This window comes from Pristiophorus japonicus, chromosome 1 (assembly GCF_044704955.1).
Source record: "Pristiophorus japonicus isolate sPriJap1 chromosome 1, sPriJap1.hap1, whole genome shotgun sequence".
NCBI lineage: Eukaryota > Metazoa > Chordata > Chondrichthyes > Pristiophoridae > Pristiophorus > Pristiophorus japonicus.
In genome coordinates, this window is record NC_091977.1 from 536,995,786 (window position 1) to 537,014,138 (window position 18,353).

Sequence of the window (18,353 nt, forward strand, 5' to 3'; positions counted from 1 at the left end):
GGGTTCAAGTCCCACTCCAGGGACTTGAGCACATAAATATAGGCTGACACTCCATCATCATCATCATAGGCAGTCCCTCGGAATTGAGGAAGACTTGCTTCCACTCTTAAAGTGAGTCCTTAGGTGGCTGAACAGTCCAATATGGGAGCCACAGTCCCTGTCACAGGTGGGACAGAGAGTGGCTGAAGGAAAGGGAGGGTGGGACTGGTTTGCCGCACGCTCCTTCCGCTGCCTGCGTTTGGTTTCTGCATGCTCTCGGCTGACACTCCAGTGCAGTGCTGAGGGAGTGCTGCACTGTCGGAAGTGCCTTCTATCGGATGAGCCGTTACACAGAGGTCCCGTCTGCTCTCTCGGGTGGATGTAAAAGATCCCATGGCCACCATTTCGAAGGTGAGCAGGGGAGTTATCCCCGGTGCCCTGGGGCCAATATCACTCAACATCACTTAAAGGGATTATCTGGTCATTATCACAATGCTGTGGGTGGGAGCTTGCTGTGCGCTAATTGGCTGCCGCATTTCCTACATTACAACAGTGACTACACTCCAAAAAGCACTTCACTGGCTGTAAAAGTCTTTGGGACGCCTGGTGGTCGTGAAAGGCGCTATGTAAACCCACCTTACTATTGTTGTTCAATGACCTAGTGTATTAGTATCTCAGCGTGCTGTGCCACACAGCAATTCTTAGGGAGTGACATTTAAAATTGAAATGATACTTTTAGTGTTCAAAGTGGGGTTACCATTAGCATAATACAAGAAAATCTCCCTGCTTAACCGAGACTGATTCGCTTCCAATGACTGCACAATAAATAATTTTACAATTGTATTCTGGATTTAATTCATTATTAAATGTCATCCAGAAACCTTCTTTTAAGAGCATATTAAATTACTTTTTGATTGGTATCATTTCATCGAATCATTGAAATTTACAGCACGGAAGGAGGCCATTCGGTCCATCGTGTCAGTGCCGGCTGACCAAGAGGCTATCCAGCCTAATTCCACTTTCCAGCTCTCGATCCGTAGCCCTGCAGGTTACAGCACTTCAAGTGCACATCCAAGTACTTTCTCAAATGTGATGAGGGTTCCTGCCTCTACTACCCTTTCAGGCAGTGAGTTCCAGACCCCCACCACCCTCTGGGTGAAAAAGGCTCTCCTCAAATCCCCTCTAAACCTCTGACCAATGACTTTAAATCTATGCCGCCTGGTTGTTGACCACTGTGCTAAGGGAAATAGGTCCGTCCTATCCACTCTATCTCGGCAACTAGGTGAGGTCACCAGGACCCAGGTCGCCGTTTGGAACACGGTCAGGAGCAACGGCTGGGCTGTGGTACAGCAGAGGAGCAGGAAGGTCGTGGCGGACTTGCGACGGGTGATCGGGACGGAGGAGCGATGAGGGATCATGGCTGAGATTCGGTGGGTGATGGTGGCGGAGGTGCGGCGAATGTTTGGTGCGAAGGTGCGGCGGGAGATCGTGGCGGAGCTGCAGTGGGTGTTTTCTGTGGCGGGGAAGTGGCGAGGGATCGTGGCGGAGGAGCGGTGAGACATCGTGGCGGAGGTGCGGCGAATGAGGGTACGCGTCCCAGAAGAGGCGAGGGCCCAGGGGCAGCACGGGCCCAGCCCACACTGTGCGATATGTGTGCGCACTGGGTCCGTGCAGCAGAGCTGGTCTCCGGTCGTCCTGGTTAACCCTTGCCACTGGACCAAGACCTCGCTCTGTCAAGCCCGTGTGGTGGCTGGTGTGCAACGGTCACCCCACGTTAAAAAAATCCACGCACAGACATCTTCCACCCTTCAACATGTAGTTCGGGACCTGGAATATTAGGTCCTTCATTGAAACACCTGTGAACTCATGTGGAAGCAAGTCATCCTCGTTCGAGGGTCTGCCTAAGGTGATGATCTCGGCCCCTCATCATTTTATACACCTCAATTTCTCCTCCAACGTAAACTGTGGATGTTGAGAGAGGCAGCAGAATTCACTCTGGTGACATTGTGAATAAATCTGACTTCTTTCTCCCGCTCTGAACCAACTATGTCCAGGTTTTTTTTACTTGTAAATCTATTCATCATTTTAAAAAAAAAAGAATAAAATACTTTATCGAGTGACTTTCACATCCTGAGGACACCCCAAAGCGCTTTACAGCCAATGAAGCACTTTTTCAAGTGTAGTCACTGTTGTAATGTAGGAAGTGCGGCAGCCGATTTGCGCACAGCAAGCTCCCACACACAACAATGTGATAATGACCCAGATAATCTGTTTTACTGATGTTGGTTGAGGGATAAATATTGGCCCCAGGACACCGGGGATAACTCCTCCTGCTCTTCTTCGATATAATGGCCATGGGATCTTTTATATCCACCTGAGAGGGCAGACTGGGCCTCGGTTTAACGTCCCATCCAAAAGACGGCACCTCCGACAATGCGGCACTCCCTCAGCACTGCCTCTCCGACAGTGCAGCGCTCCCTCATTACTGCCCCTCTGATAGTGCGGCGCTCCCTCAGTACTGCCCCTCTGACAATGCGACGCTCCCTCAGTACTGCCCCTCCGATTGTGCGGTGCTCCCTCAGTACTGTCCCTCCGACAGTGCGGCGCTCCCTCATTACTGCCCCTCCGCCAGTGCGGCACTCCCTCATTACTGCCCCTCCGACAGTGCGGCGCTCCCTCATTTCTGCCTCTCCGATAGTGCGGCGCTCCCTCAGTACTGCCCCTCCGACAATGCGCCGCTCCCTCAGTACTGCCCCTCCGATTGTGCGGTGCTCCCTCAGTACTGCCCCTCCGACAGTGCGGCGCTCCTTCATTACTGCCCCTCCGACAGTGCGGCACTCCCTCATTACTGCCCCTCAGACAGTGCGGCACTCCCTCATTTCTGCCCCTCCGATAGTGCGGCGCTCCCTCAGTACTGCCCCTCCGACAGTGCGGCACTCCCTCAGTACTGCCCCTCCGACAGTGCGGCACTCCCTCAGTACTGCCCCTCCGACAGTGCGGCGCTCCCTCAGTACTGCCCCTCAGACAGTGCGGCGCTCCCTCAGTACTGCCCCTCCGACAGTGCGGCGCTCCCTCAGCACTGCCCCTCCGACAGTGCGGCGCTCCCTCAGTACTGCCCCGCCCCCTCAGTACTGCCCCTCCGACAGTGTGGCGCTCCCTCAGCACTGCCCCTCCGACAGTGCGCCACTCCCTCAGCACTCCATCTCCGACAGTGCGGCGCTCCCTCAGTACTGCCCCTCCGACAGTGCGGCGCTCCCTCAGCACTGCCCCTCCGACAGTGTGGCGCTCCCTCAGCACTGCCCCTCCGACAGTGCGGCGCTCCCTCAGTACTGCACTGGGAGTGTCAGCCTGGATTATTCTGCTCAAGTCTCAGGAGTAGGACTTGAACCCACAACCTTCTGACTCAGAGGCGAGAGTGCTACCCACTGAGCCACAGCTGACACATTTGACAGCTCAGAGTGGCCATATCTACACGTTTAATTTGTTCCATGCACACTACAGAACCAATTTGTTTATTTGTGGCTACTTTTCACATCAAACCTTTCTATGTGTATTCCTGCGTGCAGTGCAGTTTGGATTGAGTATTTTAAAAATGCCATTGAGTTCTGATATTATGTTCCCTGCCTCCTCTTTACAGCTCCAACCACTCCTTTGTCATTACACTGGCCTCCTGGAAAAGAGCTTGTAGCTTTGTGCAAGAGTACGGGGAGGGGAGAACATTATGGTCTGTATTTGTATATGACAACAGGGAAGAATGAGAGAGAATCTCCTTATAAACCACAGACTGATCGACAAATCGCATCTCAGCATCCTCATTTTCCAGACCGCCTGTTCTGCTTCTGTCTGATTGCAAGATCCTGCAAATCCCCTGGGAGGACAGATGCACCAACGTTAGCGTCCTCGACCAGGCCAACATCCCCAGCATCGAAGCACTGACCACACTCGACCAGCTCCGCTGGGCAGGCCACATTGTTCACATGCCAGACACGAGACTCCCAAAGCAAGCGCTCTACTTGGAACTCCTACACAGCAAGCGAGCCCCAGGTGGGCAGAGGAAACGTTACAAGGACACCCTCAAAGTCTCCCTGATAAAGTGCAACATCCCCACCGACACCTGGGAGTCCCTGGCCAAAGACCGCCCTAAGTGGAGGAAGTGCATCCGGGAGGGTGCTGAGCACCTCGAGTCTCGTCGCCGAGAGCATGCAGAAAACAAGCGCAGGCAGCGGAAGGAGCGTGCGGCAAACCAGACTCCCCACCCACCCCTTCCCTCAACCACTGTCTGTCCCACCTGTGACAGAAACTGCAATTCCCGTATTGGACTGTTCAGTCACCTAAGGACTCATTTTAAGAGTGGAAGCAAGTCTTCCTCGATCACGAGGGACTGCCTATGATGATGATGTACATTAAACACAGGGCCTACCTCAGGGAAAATACCTCCATGGGTCAACTTGTATTGTGGTGCCCTTTCCCTGAGTGTAAGTATGTCATATTATTAGCAACAGTTCAGGAATAAAGTTGTAATTAGAAAAGTTTTTTGACAATTTAAATAATGATTGATATAAGTCATAATAAATAACATGATAGCTAAGTGACAACTAAACTAAACATTAGATTAAACATCAGACTAATAAATGACAATAACGAATCAAATACTTGGTTCACCCTCCATCGCGACAGAGGACAGAGGATGACCAGCGATGATTGCCTGTTTTCTCCCATGATCGACCACAAATATGTTTTTCTGAGCTTCAACTTCGAGAAAAGAAAGAAAGACTTGCATTTCTATAGCGCCTTTCATGACCACCTTTCAGGCAAGCGCTCTGATCGGAACTCCTACACGGCAAGCGAGCCCCAGGTGGGCAGAGGAAACGTTACAAGGACACCCTCAAAGCCTCCCTGATAAAGTGCAACATCCCCACCGACACCTGGGAGGCCCTGGCCAAAGACCGACCTAAGTGGAGGAAGAGCATCCGGGAGGGCGCTGAGCACCTCGAGTCTCGTCGCCGAGAGCATGCAGACATCAAGCGCAGGCAGCGGAAGGAGCGTGCGGCAAACCAGACTCCCCACCCACCCTTTCCCTCAACCACTGTCTGTCCCACCTGTGACAGGGACTGTAATTCCCGTATTGGACTGTTCAGTCACCTGAGAACTCACTTTTAGAGTGGAAGCAAGTCTTCCTCGATTCCGAGGGACTGCCTGTGATGATGATGATGACCACCGGACCTCCCAAAGCACTTTACAGCCAATGAAGTATTTTTGGAGTGTCATCATCATAGGCAGTCCCTCGAGTCGAGGATGACTTGCTTCCACTTCAAAAAGTTCACAGGTGTTTCGATGAAGGACCTGATATTCCAGATCCTGAACTCCATGTTGAAGGGTGGAAGATACCTGTGGGTGGATTTTTTTAACGTGGGGTGACCGTTGCACACCAGCCACCACACGGGCTTGACAGAGCTAGGTCTTGGTCCAGTGGTAAGGGTTAACCAGGACGACTGGAGACCAGCTCTGCTGCACGGACCCAGTGCGGACACATATCGCACAGTGTGGGCTGGTCCGTGCTGCCCCTGGGCTCCTGGCCCCGAACTCACGTCTCTCCTGGACCCCGATCACGTCCCTCTACAATCTCTCGCCGCTCCTTCGCCCCGACCTCGCCGCTCCTGCTGTACCTGCCCACGGTCCAATCAGCGACCTGGACCTTGATGACGTCACTCTTCGCTGCTGCTGCTCTCCTGCACCAGCACGTGCTGCTCCCTGGAGTAGTAGGCCGCCACACGTGGCTCCTTCCCCTCCCTGGCCTGCTCCGATGAAGTGTAGTCACTGTTGTAATGTGGGAAACGCAGCAGCCATTTTGCGCACAGCAAGCTCCCACAAACAGCAATGTGATAATGACCCGATAATCTGTTTTTTGTTATGTCGATTGAGGGATAAATATTGGCCCCAGAACACCGGGGATAACTCCCCTGCTCTTCTTCGAAATAATAACCGTGGGATCTTTTATGTCCACCTGAGAGGGCAGACCGGCCCTCGGTTTAACGTCTCATCCAAAAGACGGACCTCCGACAGTGCAGTCTCCCTCAGCACTGCACCGGGAGTGTCAGCCTGGATTTTGTGCTCAACTCTCTGGAGTGAGACTTGAACCCACGACCTTCTGACTCAGAGGCGAGTGTGCTGCCCACTGAGCCACAGCTGGCACTGCAAAGCTCCGTCTGCTGCTCTCCCCCGGCACGGGCATGGTTAATGGGATCCTGCACGCTATCCATCGCCCTCGATACGGGCTCGGTTAATGGGATCCTGAGTGTTAGCCATGTGTTTGGGAACTTGCTCTTGAAACTTGAGGTTTGCTCTTTGTGAGGAGCTCCACAGTCCATTGCAAGCAGACGTTGGAGATGGCCAAGTTCTTCACAGAGTTCGCGCCATTGACCACAGAATCATCAAATTTACAGCACGGAAGGAGGCCCTTTGACCCACCGTGTACACACCAGCCGACAAAGAGCTACCCAGCCTAATGCTACTTTCCAGCTCTCGGTCCGTAGCCCTGCAGGTTACGGCACTTCAAATGCACATCCAGGAACTTTTTAAATGTGGTGAGGGTTTCTGCCTCTACCACCCTTTCAGGCCGTGAGTTCCAAACCCCCACCACCCTCTGGGTGAAAAAAGTTCTCCTCAAATCCCCTCTAAACCTTTGACCAATTACTTTAAATCTATGCCCCCTGCAATTGACCCCTCTGCTAAGGGAAACAGGTCCATCCTATCCACTCTGTCCAGGCCCCTCGTAATTTTATGCACCTCAGTAAGGTCTCACTCAGCCTCCTCTGGTTCAATGACAAGAACGCTAGCCTATCCAATCTTCCCTCATAGCTAAAATTCTCCAGTCTGGGCAAAATCCTCGTAAATTTTCCCTGTACCCTCTCTAGTGCAATTACATCTTTCCTGTTAATGTTAATAACAGAATCTCTTGACCATGGGACGCTCATGACCACTGTGCCCTGGATTGTCCACGACAACCACCTGTAAGGCCACCCCTGACTACACATCAACATGTAAGCATGTTGGGGAGGATTCATTTATCATCATCACAGGCAGTCCCTCGGCATCTGGCAAGACTTGCTTCCACTCTAAAAGTGAGTTCTCAGGTGACTGAACAGTCCAATACAGGAATTACAGTCTCTGTCACAGGTGGGACAGACAGTGGTTGAGGGAAAGGGTGGGTGGGGAGTCTGGTTTGCCGCACGCTCCTTCCGCTGCCTGCGCTTGCTTTCTGCATGCTCTGGGCGACGAGACTCGAGGTGCTCAGCGCCCTCCCGGATGCTCTTCCTTCGCTTGGGGCGGTCTTTGGCCAGGGACTCCCAGGTGTCGGTGGAGATGTTGCATTTTATCAGGGAGGCTTTGAGGGTGTCCTTGAAACGTTTCCTCTGCCCACCTGGGGCTCGCTTGCCGTGCAGGAGTTCCGAGTAGAGCGCTTGCTTTGGGAGTCTCGCGTCAGGCATGCGAACAATGTGGTCCGCCCAACGGAACTGGTCAAGTGTGGTCAGTGCTTCGATGCTGGGGACGTTGGCCTGGCCGAGGACACTAATGTTGGTGCATCTGTCCTCCCAGGGGATTTGCAGGATCTTGCGGAGACATCGTTGGTGGTATTTCTCCAGCGATTTAAGGTGTCTACTGTACATGGTCTCTGAGCCATACAAGAGGGTGGGTATCAATACAGCCCTGTAGACCATGAGCTTGGTGCCAAAAGTTGAGGTCCTGATCTTCGAACACTCTCTTCATCAGGCGGCCGAAGGCTGCGCTGGCGCACTGGAGGCGGTGTTGAACCTCGTCAGCGATATCTGCCCTTGCTGATAATAGGCTCCCGAGGTATGAAAGGTGGTCAACGTTGTCCAGGGCCGCACCGTGGATTTTGATAATCACGGCAGTGCTGTGTGGCAGGGTCAGGTTGGGGGAGGACCTTTGTCTTACGGATGTTTAATGTAAGGCCCTTGCTTTAGTATGCCTCAGTGAAGGTGTTGACAATGACTTGGAATTCGGCCTCCGAGTGTGCACAGACACAAGCATCGTCCGCGTACTGTCGTTCGACGACGGGAAATTGTGTTAGGGAAATTGATGGGATTGAAGGCCGATAAATCCCCGGGTCCTGATAGTCTGCATTCCAGAGTACTTAAGGAAGTGGCCCTAGAAATAGTGGATGCATTGGCGATCATTTTCCAACAATCTATCGACTCTGGATCAGTTCCTATGGACTGGTGGGTAGCTAATGTAACACCACTTTTTAAAAAAGGAGGGAGAAAGAAAATGGGGAATTATAGACCGGTTAGCCTGACATCAGTAGTGGGGAAAATGTTGGAATCAATTATTAAAGATGAAATAGCAGCACATTTGGAAAGCAGTGACGGGATCGGTCCAAGTCAGCATGGATTTATTAAAGGGAAATCATGCTTGACAAATCTTCTGGAATTTTTTGAGGATGTAACTAGTAGAGTGGACAAGGGAGAACCAGTGGATGTGGTGTATTTGGACTTTCAAAAGGCTTTTGACAAGGTCCTACACAAGAGATTGGTGTGTAAAATCAAAGCACATGGTATTGGGGATAATGTACTGACGTGGATAGAGAACTGGTTGGCAGACAGGAAGCAGAGAGCCGGGATAAACGGGTCCTTTTCAGAATGGCAGGTAGTGACTAGTGGGGTGCCGCAGGGCTCAGTGCTGGGACCCCAGCTATTTACAATATACATTCATGATTTAGATGACGGAATTGAGTGTAATATCTCCAAGTTTGCAGATGACATTAAACTGGGTGGCGGTGTGAGCTGTGAGGGGGACGCTAAGAGGCTGCAGGGTGACTTGGACAGGTTAGGTGAGTGGGCAAGTGCATGGCAGATGCAGTATAATGTGGATGAATGTGAGGTTATCCACTTTGGGGGCAAAAATACGAAGGCAGAATATTATCTGAATGTCGGCAGATTAGGAAAAGGGGAGGTGCAACGAGACCTGGGTGTCATGGTTCATCAGTCATTGAAAGTTGGCATGCAGGTTCAGCAGGCGGTGAAAAAGGTAAATGGTATGTTGGCCTTCATAGCTCGGGGATTTGAGTATAGGAGCAGGGAGATCTTACTGCAGCTGTACAGGGCCTTGGTGAGGCCTCACCTGGAATATTGTGTTCAGTTTTGGTCTCCTAATCTGAGGAAGGACGTTCTTGCTATTGAGGGAGTGTAGCGAAGGTTCACCAGACTGATTCCCGGGGTGGCTGGAATGACGTATGAGGAGAGACTGGATCGACTGGGCCTTTATTAAAGGGAAATCATGCTTGACAAATCTTCTGGAATTTTTTGAGGATGTAACTAGCAGAGTGGACAAGGGAGAACCAGTGGATGTGGTGTATTTGGACTTTCAAAAGGCTTTTGACAAGGTCCTACACAAGAGATTGGTGTGTAAAATCAAAGCACATGGTATTGCGCTTTGTCCAGCCTTTATACACTGGAGTTTAGAAGAATGAGTGGGGATCTCATAAAAACATATAAAATTCTGACGGGACTGGACAGGTTAGATGCAGGAAGAATGTTCCTGATGTTGGGGAAGTCCAGAACCAGGGAACACAGTCTAAGGATAAGGGGTAGGCCATTTAGGACTGAGATGAGGAGAAACTTCTTCACTCAGAGAGTTGTTAATATGTGGAAATCCCTACCGCAGAGAGTTGTTGATGCCAGTTCATTGGATATATTCAAGAGGGAGTTAGATATGGCCCTTATGGCTAAAGGGATCAAGGGGTATGGAGAGAAAGCAGGAAAGGGGTACTGAGGGAATGATCAGCCATGATCTTATTGTGAATGGTGGTGCAGGCTCGAAGGGCCGAATGGCCTACTCCTGCACCTATTTTCTATGTTTCTATGACTGAGGATGGGACAGCCTTGGATCTAGCCTGGAGGCGGCGAAGGTTGAACGGGTTCTCATTGGTTCTATAATTTAGTTCCACTCCAACGGGAGCTTGTTGAGTGTGAGGTGGAACATGGTCGTGAAGAAGATCGAGAAGAGGGTTGGCGCGATGACGCAGCCCTACTTGACCCCAGTCTGGCCATGGATTGGGTCTGTGGTGGATCCGTTGATCACGATCACGGCTTGCATGTTATCGTGGAGCAGGCGGAGGATGGCGACTAACTTTTGTGGGCAGCCGAAACAGAGGAGGACGCTCCATAGTCCCTCGCGGTTGACAGTGTCATAGGCCTTTGTGAGGTCAAAGTAACCATGTACAAGAGTTGGTGCTGTTCCCTGCATTTCTCTTGTAGTTATCGTGCGGTGAAGATCATGTCCGTTGTACCCCGTAGTGGACAATATCAATATTTATCCTTCAATCAACATAATGACCAGATAAACTGTTTTAATGATCACATTGCTGTTTGTGGGAGCTTGCTGTGCGCAAATTGGCTGCCGCGTTTCCCACATTGCAACAGTGACTACACTTCCAAAAGTACTTCATTGGCTGTAAAGCGCTTTGAGACATCTGGTGGTCGTGAAAGGCGCTATATAAACCCACATCTTTCTTTAATCCAGTGGCCTTGGCTGGAGGTGCAGACACATGGTGGGACGGGGGTGAAGAGTCAAGAACAAGGGGGCATAACCCTTAACATCAGAGCTAGGCCGTTCAGGTATGACATCAGGAAACACTTCTTCACACAACAACCTGTATTTATATAGCGCCTTTAACATAGTGAAACATCCCAAGGCGAGTCACAGGAGTATTATGAGATTAAAAATTTGACACTGAGCCGCACAAGTAGAAATTAGGGCAAGTGACCAAAAGCTTGGTCAAAGAGGTAGGTTTTAAGGTGCGGCTTGAAGGAGGAAAGAAAGGTCGAGAAATGGAGAGGTTTAGCAGGGAGTTCCAGAGCTTGGGGCCCAGGCAGCTGAAGGCACGGCCACCAATGGCTGAGCGATTATAATCAGAGGTGCTCAAGAGGGCAGAATTAGAGGAGCGCAGACATCTCGGGGGGGTTGTGGGACAGGAGGAGATTACAGAGATAGGGAGGGGCGAGGGCCATGGAGGGATTTGAAAGCAAAGATGAGAATTTTGAAATCGAGGCGTTGCTTAACTGGGAGCCAATGTCGGTCAGCGAGCACAGGTATGATGGGTGAGCGGATGTCTCGGAAGGTTGTCGGGCTAGAGGAGATTACAGAGATCGTTAAATAATACCAGAGTTTTCAGTTCATCTCTCTGTTCGGAAGTCCATTTCAACGATAAGGGGGTGAAGGGTTATGGGGAGCGGGCAGTGAAGTGGAGCTCAGTCCATGGTCGGATCAGCCATGATCGTATTAAATGGTGGAGCAGGCTCGAGAGGCCAATGTCCTACTCCCGCTCCGATTTCTTATGTTCTTATGTTCATGTGTTCCTCATTATCTGTATGAAGAAGGACCTCCTGTTATTAGGCCTCAAGTTACCTTTTACTAGCTTGAACTTGTATCCCCTTGTCTTACTCCAACAGTTTAAATTTAACGTAGCGTTCCAGTATAATCTATTCCATACTATATACTATTCCTACACATGGAAAGTTTTTCAAGGGACGCTCTCTCAAAGCTCAACAGCCAGCGCTGTGTAAATCTGAACCAAATAATATTTTTGCTACCTATATGGGGAGACAGTCTTCTTGATTTTCAATCCCTTTTTATTGCCGCTGTAGTGAACACAATCACTTTTCAGTTGCAAACATTGCACATAAAAACGTGTGCTTAGAGTTCCTTGCTTTATTTGTTAACAAATAAACAAGGTTATGCTTGAACTGCATAAAACACGAGTTAGGGCACAGCTAGAGTAGTGCATGCAGTTCTGGTCACCGCTTTACAGGAAGAATGTGATTCTACTGCCTCAAATCTGCCACCAAGCTTATGGTCTACAGGGCTGTAGTAATACCCGCCCTCCTGTATGGCTCAGAGACATGGACCATGTACAGTAGACACGTCAAATCGCTGGAGAAATACCACCAACGATGTCAGCGCAAGATCCTGAAAATCCCCTGGGAGGCCAGACGCACCAACGTTAGCGTCCTCGACCAGGCCAACATCCCCAGCATGGAAGCACTGACCACACTTGATCAGCTCCGCTGGGCGGGCCACATTGTTCGCATGCCAGACACGAGACTCCCAAAGCAAGTACTCTACTCGGAACTCCTTCACAGCAAACGAGCCAAAGCTGGGCAGCAGCAACGTTACAAGGATATCCTCAAAGCCTCCCTGATAAAGGGCAACGTCCCCACTGACACCTGGGAGTCCCTGGCCAAAGATCGCCCTAGGTGGAGGAAGTGCATCTGGGAGGGTGCTGAGCACCTTGAGTCTCATCGCCGAGAGCATGCAGAAATCACGCGCAGGCAGCGGAAGGAGCGTGCGGCAAACCAGTCCCACCCACCCCTTCCCTCAACCACTATCTGTCCCAACTGTGACAGGGACTGTGGTTCTCGTATTGGATTGTACAGTCACCTAAGGACTCATTTTAAGAGTGGAAGCAAGTCTTCCTCGATTCTGAGGGACTGCCTATGATGATGATGATGATTATTGCACTGGAGAAGATGCAGAGGAGATTTACGAGGCTGTTGCCAGGACTGGAGAATTTTAGCTATGAGGAAAGATTGGATAGGCTGGGGTTCTTTTCTTTGGAATGGATGAGGTTGAGGGGAGACTTCATTGAGGTGTATAAAATTATGAGAGGCCTCGATAGAGTGGATAGGAAGGACCTATTTCCCTTAGCAGTGGGTCAATAAGAAAAACAACAAGTAATTGTGGGGAGGTTTAGAGGGGATTTGAGGGGAAATTTCTTCACCCAGAGGGCGGTGGGGGTCTGGAACTCACGGCCTGAAAGGGTGGTAGAGGCAGAAACCCTCACCACATTTAAAAAGTACTTGGATGTGCACCTGAAGTGCCGTAACCTACAGGGCTATGGACCTAGAGCTGGAAAGTGGGATTAGGCTGGGTAGCCACTTTGTCGGCCGGTGTGGACACGATGGGCCGAATGGCCTCCTTCCGTGCTATAAATTTCTATGATTCTGTGATTCTATGACCTATACCACATAAAGTTCTCCTCCACGTCACGCACCAACCTGACTGGGACATATATCGGCCGATCCTTCAACGTAACTGAGTCTAAATCCTCAAACACTCTCCGTCACGGCACTGTGGGAACACCTTCACCACACGGACTGCAGCGGTGCAAGAAGGCAGCTCACCATCACCTTCTGGCCTTGCCAGTGACACCCACATCCCAAGACTGAATCTTTTGCAAAAGTGACGGTCATGGTGCAAGCTGAGATTTACCTGTCAAACTGATCTGTTACCTCACTGGCTCCAGTCACCCTTGCTGAAAAGTGTGCGCAAGTGCGTGTGCGTGCGCGTGCGTGTGCGTGTGCGTGCGCGTGTGCGTGCGCGTGCGTGTGTGCGTGCGTATAACAAAAACAGCAGTCAGCCGTGGCTCAGTGGATAGCACTCTCGCCCTCTGAGTCAGGAGGTCATGGGTTCAAGTCCCACTCCAGAGTCTTGAGCACAAAAATCTAGGCTGACACTCCCAGCGCAGTACTGAGGGAGCGTTGCACTGTCGGAGGTGTCGCCTTTCGGATGGCGGGACTGACCTATCAAGAAAGACTGGATCAACTGGGCTTGTATTCACTGGAGTTCAGAAGAATGAGAGGGGACCTCATAGAAACATTTAAAATTCTGAGGGGATTGAACAGGTTAGATGCAGGAAGAATGTTCCCAATGTTGGGGAAGTCCAGAACCAGGGGTCACAGTCTAAGGATAAGGGGTAAGCCATTTAGGACCGAGATGAGGAGGAACTTCTTCACCCAGAGAGTGGTGAACCTGTGGAATTCTCTACCACAGAAAGTTGTTGAGGCCAATTCACTAAATATATTCAAAAAGGAGTTAGATAAGGTCCTTACTACTAGGGGGATCAAGGGGTATGGCGAGAAAGCAGGAATGGGGTACTGAAGTTGAATGTTCAGCCATGAACTCATTGAATGGCAGTGCAGGCTAGAAGGGCCGAATGGCCTACACCTGCACCTATTTTCTATGTTTCTATGTTTCTATGTTTCTATGTTTCTATGTTAAACTGAGGTCGATGTAAAAGGTCCCTTGGCACTATTTCGAAAAAAAGCAGGGGAGTTATCCCTGGGGTCCTGGCCAATATTTATCCCTCAATCAGCAATACTTTAAAACAGATTATCTGCTCATTATCACATTGCTGTTTGTGGGAGCTTGCTGTGCGCAAATTGGCTGCCGTGTTTCCTTCTCCACAACAGTGACTACACTTCAAAAACAATACTTAATTGGCTGTAAAGTGTTTAGGGATGTCCTGGGGCTTTGAAAGGTGCTGTATAAATGCAAGTTAAAAAAGGAGGCAGACAAAAAGCAGGAAACTATAGACCAGTTAGTCTAACATCTGTCGTTGGGAAAATGCTGGAGTCCATTATTAAGGAAGCAGTAGCGGGACATTTGGAAAAGCATCATTCAATCAAGCAGAGTCAGCATGGTTTTATGAAAGAGAAATCACGTTTTTACAAATTTGCTGGAGTTATTTGAGGATGTAACGAGCAGGGTGGATAAGGGGGAACCAGTGGATGTGGTGTATTTGGATTTCCAGAAGGCATTCGATAAGGTGCCACATAAAAGGTTGCTGCACAAGATAAAAGTTCACAGGGTTGGGGGTAATATATTAGCATGGATAGAGGATTGGCTAACTAACAGAGAACAGAGAGTCGGGTTGGCAAACAGTGACAGTGTGGTGCCACAGAGATCGATGTTGGGGCCTCAACTATTCACAATCTATATTAATGACTTTGATGAAGGGGCCGAGTGTAATGTAGCCTAGTTTGCTGATGATGGGTGGGAAATCATATTGTGAGGAGGACACAACAAATCTGCAAAGGGACATAGACAGGCTAAGTGAGTGGGCAAAAATTTGGCAGATGCAGTTTTATGTGGGAAAATGTGAGGTTTTGGCAGAAATAGTAGAAAAGCAAATTTCAATTTAAATGGAGAAAAATTCCAACGTGCTGCAGTACAGAGGGACCTTGGGGTCCTTGTGCATGAAATACAAAAGGATAGTATGCAGGTACAGCAAATGATCAGGAAGGCCAATGGAATGTTGGCCTTTATTGCAAGGAGGATGGAGTATAAAAGCAGAGAAGTCCTGCTGCAACTGTACAGGGTATAGGTGAGGCCACACCTGGAGTACTGCGTACAGTTTCCGTATTTAAGGAAGGATATACTTGCATTGGAGGCTGTTGAGAGAAGGTTCACTAGGTTGATTCCGGAGATGAGGGGGTTGACTTATGAAGATAGGTTGAGTAGGTTGGGCCTATACTCATTGGAGTTCAGAAGAATGAGAGGTGATCTTATCGAAACACAAAAGATAATGAGGGGGCTCGACAAGGTGGCTGCAGAGAGGATATTTCCACTCATAGGGGAAACTAAAACTAGGGCACATAGTCTCAGAATAAGGGGCCACCCATTTAAAACTGAGATGAGGAGAATGTCTTCTCTCAGAGGGTTGTAAACCTGTGGAATTCTCTGCCCCAGAGAGCTGTGGAGGCTGGGTCATTAAATATATTTAAGGCGGAGATAGACAGATTTTTGAGCAATAAGGGAGTCAAGGGTTATGGGAAGTGGGCAGGGAAGTGGAGCTGAGTCCATGATCAGATCAGCCATGATCTTATTGAATGGCGGAGCAGGTTCGAGGGGCCAAATGGCCGACTCCTGCTCCTATTTTCTATGGTTCTATGATTGTTTTGTTTATTATTATTTGAGCGATTTATCCTAATGTGGGCTGGGCAAGGTATTGTGAATGTTTTTTGTGCATTTTGTGGGGTGTTTTTTCCCCAGGGAAGCCTCTCTTTAGCCACTCCAAATCCGGCTCTTTATCTTGGGATTTTCAGTCGCTCAGCCCCGGCCTAGCGCCCCGAGAGAGGACACCTCCCGTAGCGCTCTGCCGCACACTCAGGGCCCAGCTGCTGAATTTTGTGGCTGAAGACGCCAACCATATCCTGACACAAAATTTACCGCCCCACCAACATTACCGCCCGAGCTGACCAAAGAGCCAAAAATTCAGCCCCGTGTCTTACCTTTGGCTCTGCTCCATACCTTTAATATTTACAGTTTGCATAATCAATTCAAGGAGAATTTTGTTAATTATCTAGAAAATATAACCCAGATATTTTATACATGTTACAATCCACCTGTGTCAAATTTACTTGTCCAAATCTAAAAATCTGTTCATTAATATTTACACACATCTGTTTCTCATGTTGAAGCTTTAAACTCAGATTCTTGCGTTCCTTTTGCGGCTGTTGTGTTGGGCTCAGATCCCAGCTCATCTTCATTTCATTTGGCAGCCGGCTTAACTCCTTAGGTCCCCCTGTCTCTCCCTCAGGGTTTTTATTGTCGGTCGCTAGACAAGGTGGTAGCTGGCATAAACTGACAGAAAGAAAGCAAGACTTGCATTTGTATAGCAGCTTTCACAATCTCAGGACGTCCCAAATGCACTTTACAACCAATGAAGTACTTTTTAAAGTGTAGTCACTGTTGTAATGTTGGAACGGCAGCAGCCAATTTGCGCACAGCAAGCTCCCACAAACAGCAATATGATAACGAGCAGATAATCTGTTTTTAATTATGTTAAGGACACCGGGGAGAACTCCCCTGCACTTCTTCCAAATAGTGCCGTGGGATCCTTTACATCCACCTGAGAGGGCACTGAAAGACGGCATCACCGACAGTGCAGCACTCCTTCAGTACTGAATCTCCAACAGTGCGGCGCTCCCTCAGTACTGCCCCTTCAACAGTGTGGCACTCGCTCAGTACTGCCCCTCTGACTTTGCAGCGCTCCCTCAGTACTGCCCCTCCGACAGTGTGGCACTCCCTCAGTACTGCCCCTCCGACTTTGCAGCACTCCCTCAGTACTGCCCCTCCGACAGTGTGGCACTCCCTCAGTACTGCCCCTCCGACAGTGCAGCACTCCCTCAGTACTGCCCCTCCGACAGTGCAGCACTCCCTCAGTACTGCCCCTCCGACAGTGCAGCACTCCCTCAGTAACGGCCCTCAGACAGTGCGACGCTCACTCAGTATGACCCTCCGACAATGCAGCGCTCTCTCAGTACTGCCCTTCTGACCGTGCGGCATTCCCTCAGTACTGCCCCTATGACAGTGCGGCACTCCCTCAGTACTGCCCCTCCGACAGTGCAGCATTCCCTCAGTACTGCCCCTCCGACGGTGTGGCATTCCCTGAGTACTGCCCCTCTGACAGTGCGGCACTCCCTCAGTACTGCCCCTCCGACAGTGCGGCACTCCCTCAGGAGAAATACCACCAACGATGCCTCCACAAGATTGTACAAATCCCCTGGGAGGACCAACGCACCAACATTAGTGTCCTCGACCAGGCCATCATCTCCAGCATTGAAGCATTGACCACACTTGATCAGCTCTGCTGGGCAGGCCACATTGTTCGCATGCCAGACACGAGACTCCCAAAGCAAACGCTCTACTCAGAACTCCTTCATGGCAAACGAGCCCCAGGTGTGCAGCGGAAACGTTACAAGGACACCCTCAAAGCCTCCCTGATAAAGTGCAACATCCCCACCGACACCTGGGACTCCCTGGCCAAAGACCGCCCTAAGTGGAGGAAGTGCATCCGGGAGGGCGCTGAGCACCTCGAGTCTCGTCGCCGAGAGCATGCAGAAAACAAGCGCAGGCAGCGGAAGGAGCGTGAGGCAAACCAGACTCCTCACCCACCCTTTCCTCCAACCACTGTCTGTCCCACCTGTGACAGAGATGGTAATTCCTGTATTGGACTGTTCAGCCTCCTATGAACTCATTTTTAGTGTGGAAGCAAGTCTTCCTCAATTCCGAGGGACTGCCTATGATGATGATGACTCCCTCCATACTGCCACTCTGACAGCGCGGCACTCCCTCAGTACTGCACCTCCGACAGTGCGGCACTCCTTCAGTACTGCCCCTCTGACAGTGTGGCACTCCCTCAGTATTGCCCCTCCGACAGTGCAGCCCCTCCGACAGTGTGGCACTCCCTCAGTATTGCCCCTCCGACAGTGCAGCCCCTCCGACAGTGTGGCACTCCCTCAGTACTGCCCTGGAGAGTTAGCCTGGATTATGTGCTCAAGTCTGTAGAGTGCGACATGAACCCACGACCTTCTGAGTCAGAGGTGAGCATGATACCCACTGAGCCACGGCTGACAACTGATGGGACTGGAATCGCAAGAAACCGGGGGAAACAAGAGGGTTTAAAAGGCGCAATGGGTCTCTGGGAGTCTGTCTTTCTGGATTTAAAACATTTGTTTTTGTGCTGAGGACAACGATGAAGGTCGATTATTGTCCATTGCTGGTTGACTTGA

At 50.3% G+C, this 18,353-nt stretch overlaps 1 protein-coding gene across 1 annotated transcript in view; it reads left to right on the plus strand.

Annotated features, from left to right (window-relative positions):
• Window positions 1-1,416: 1,416 nt before the first annotated feature.
• Window positions 1,417-18,353, plus strand: part of cdh2 (cadherin 2, type 1, N-cadherin (neuronal)) — a 312,706-nt gene continuing 295,769 nt past the window's right edge. Inside the window, exon 1 of the mRNA XM_070888845.1 lies at window positions 1,417-1,532. Within this exon, the coding sequence (XP_070744946.1) occupies window positions 1,417-1,532 (116 nt within the window). The remainder of the gene's footprint in view (window positions 1,533-18,353) is intronic.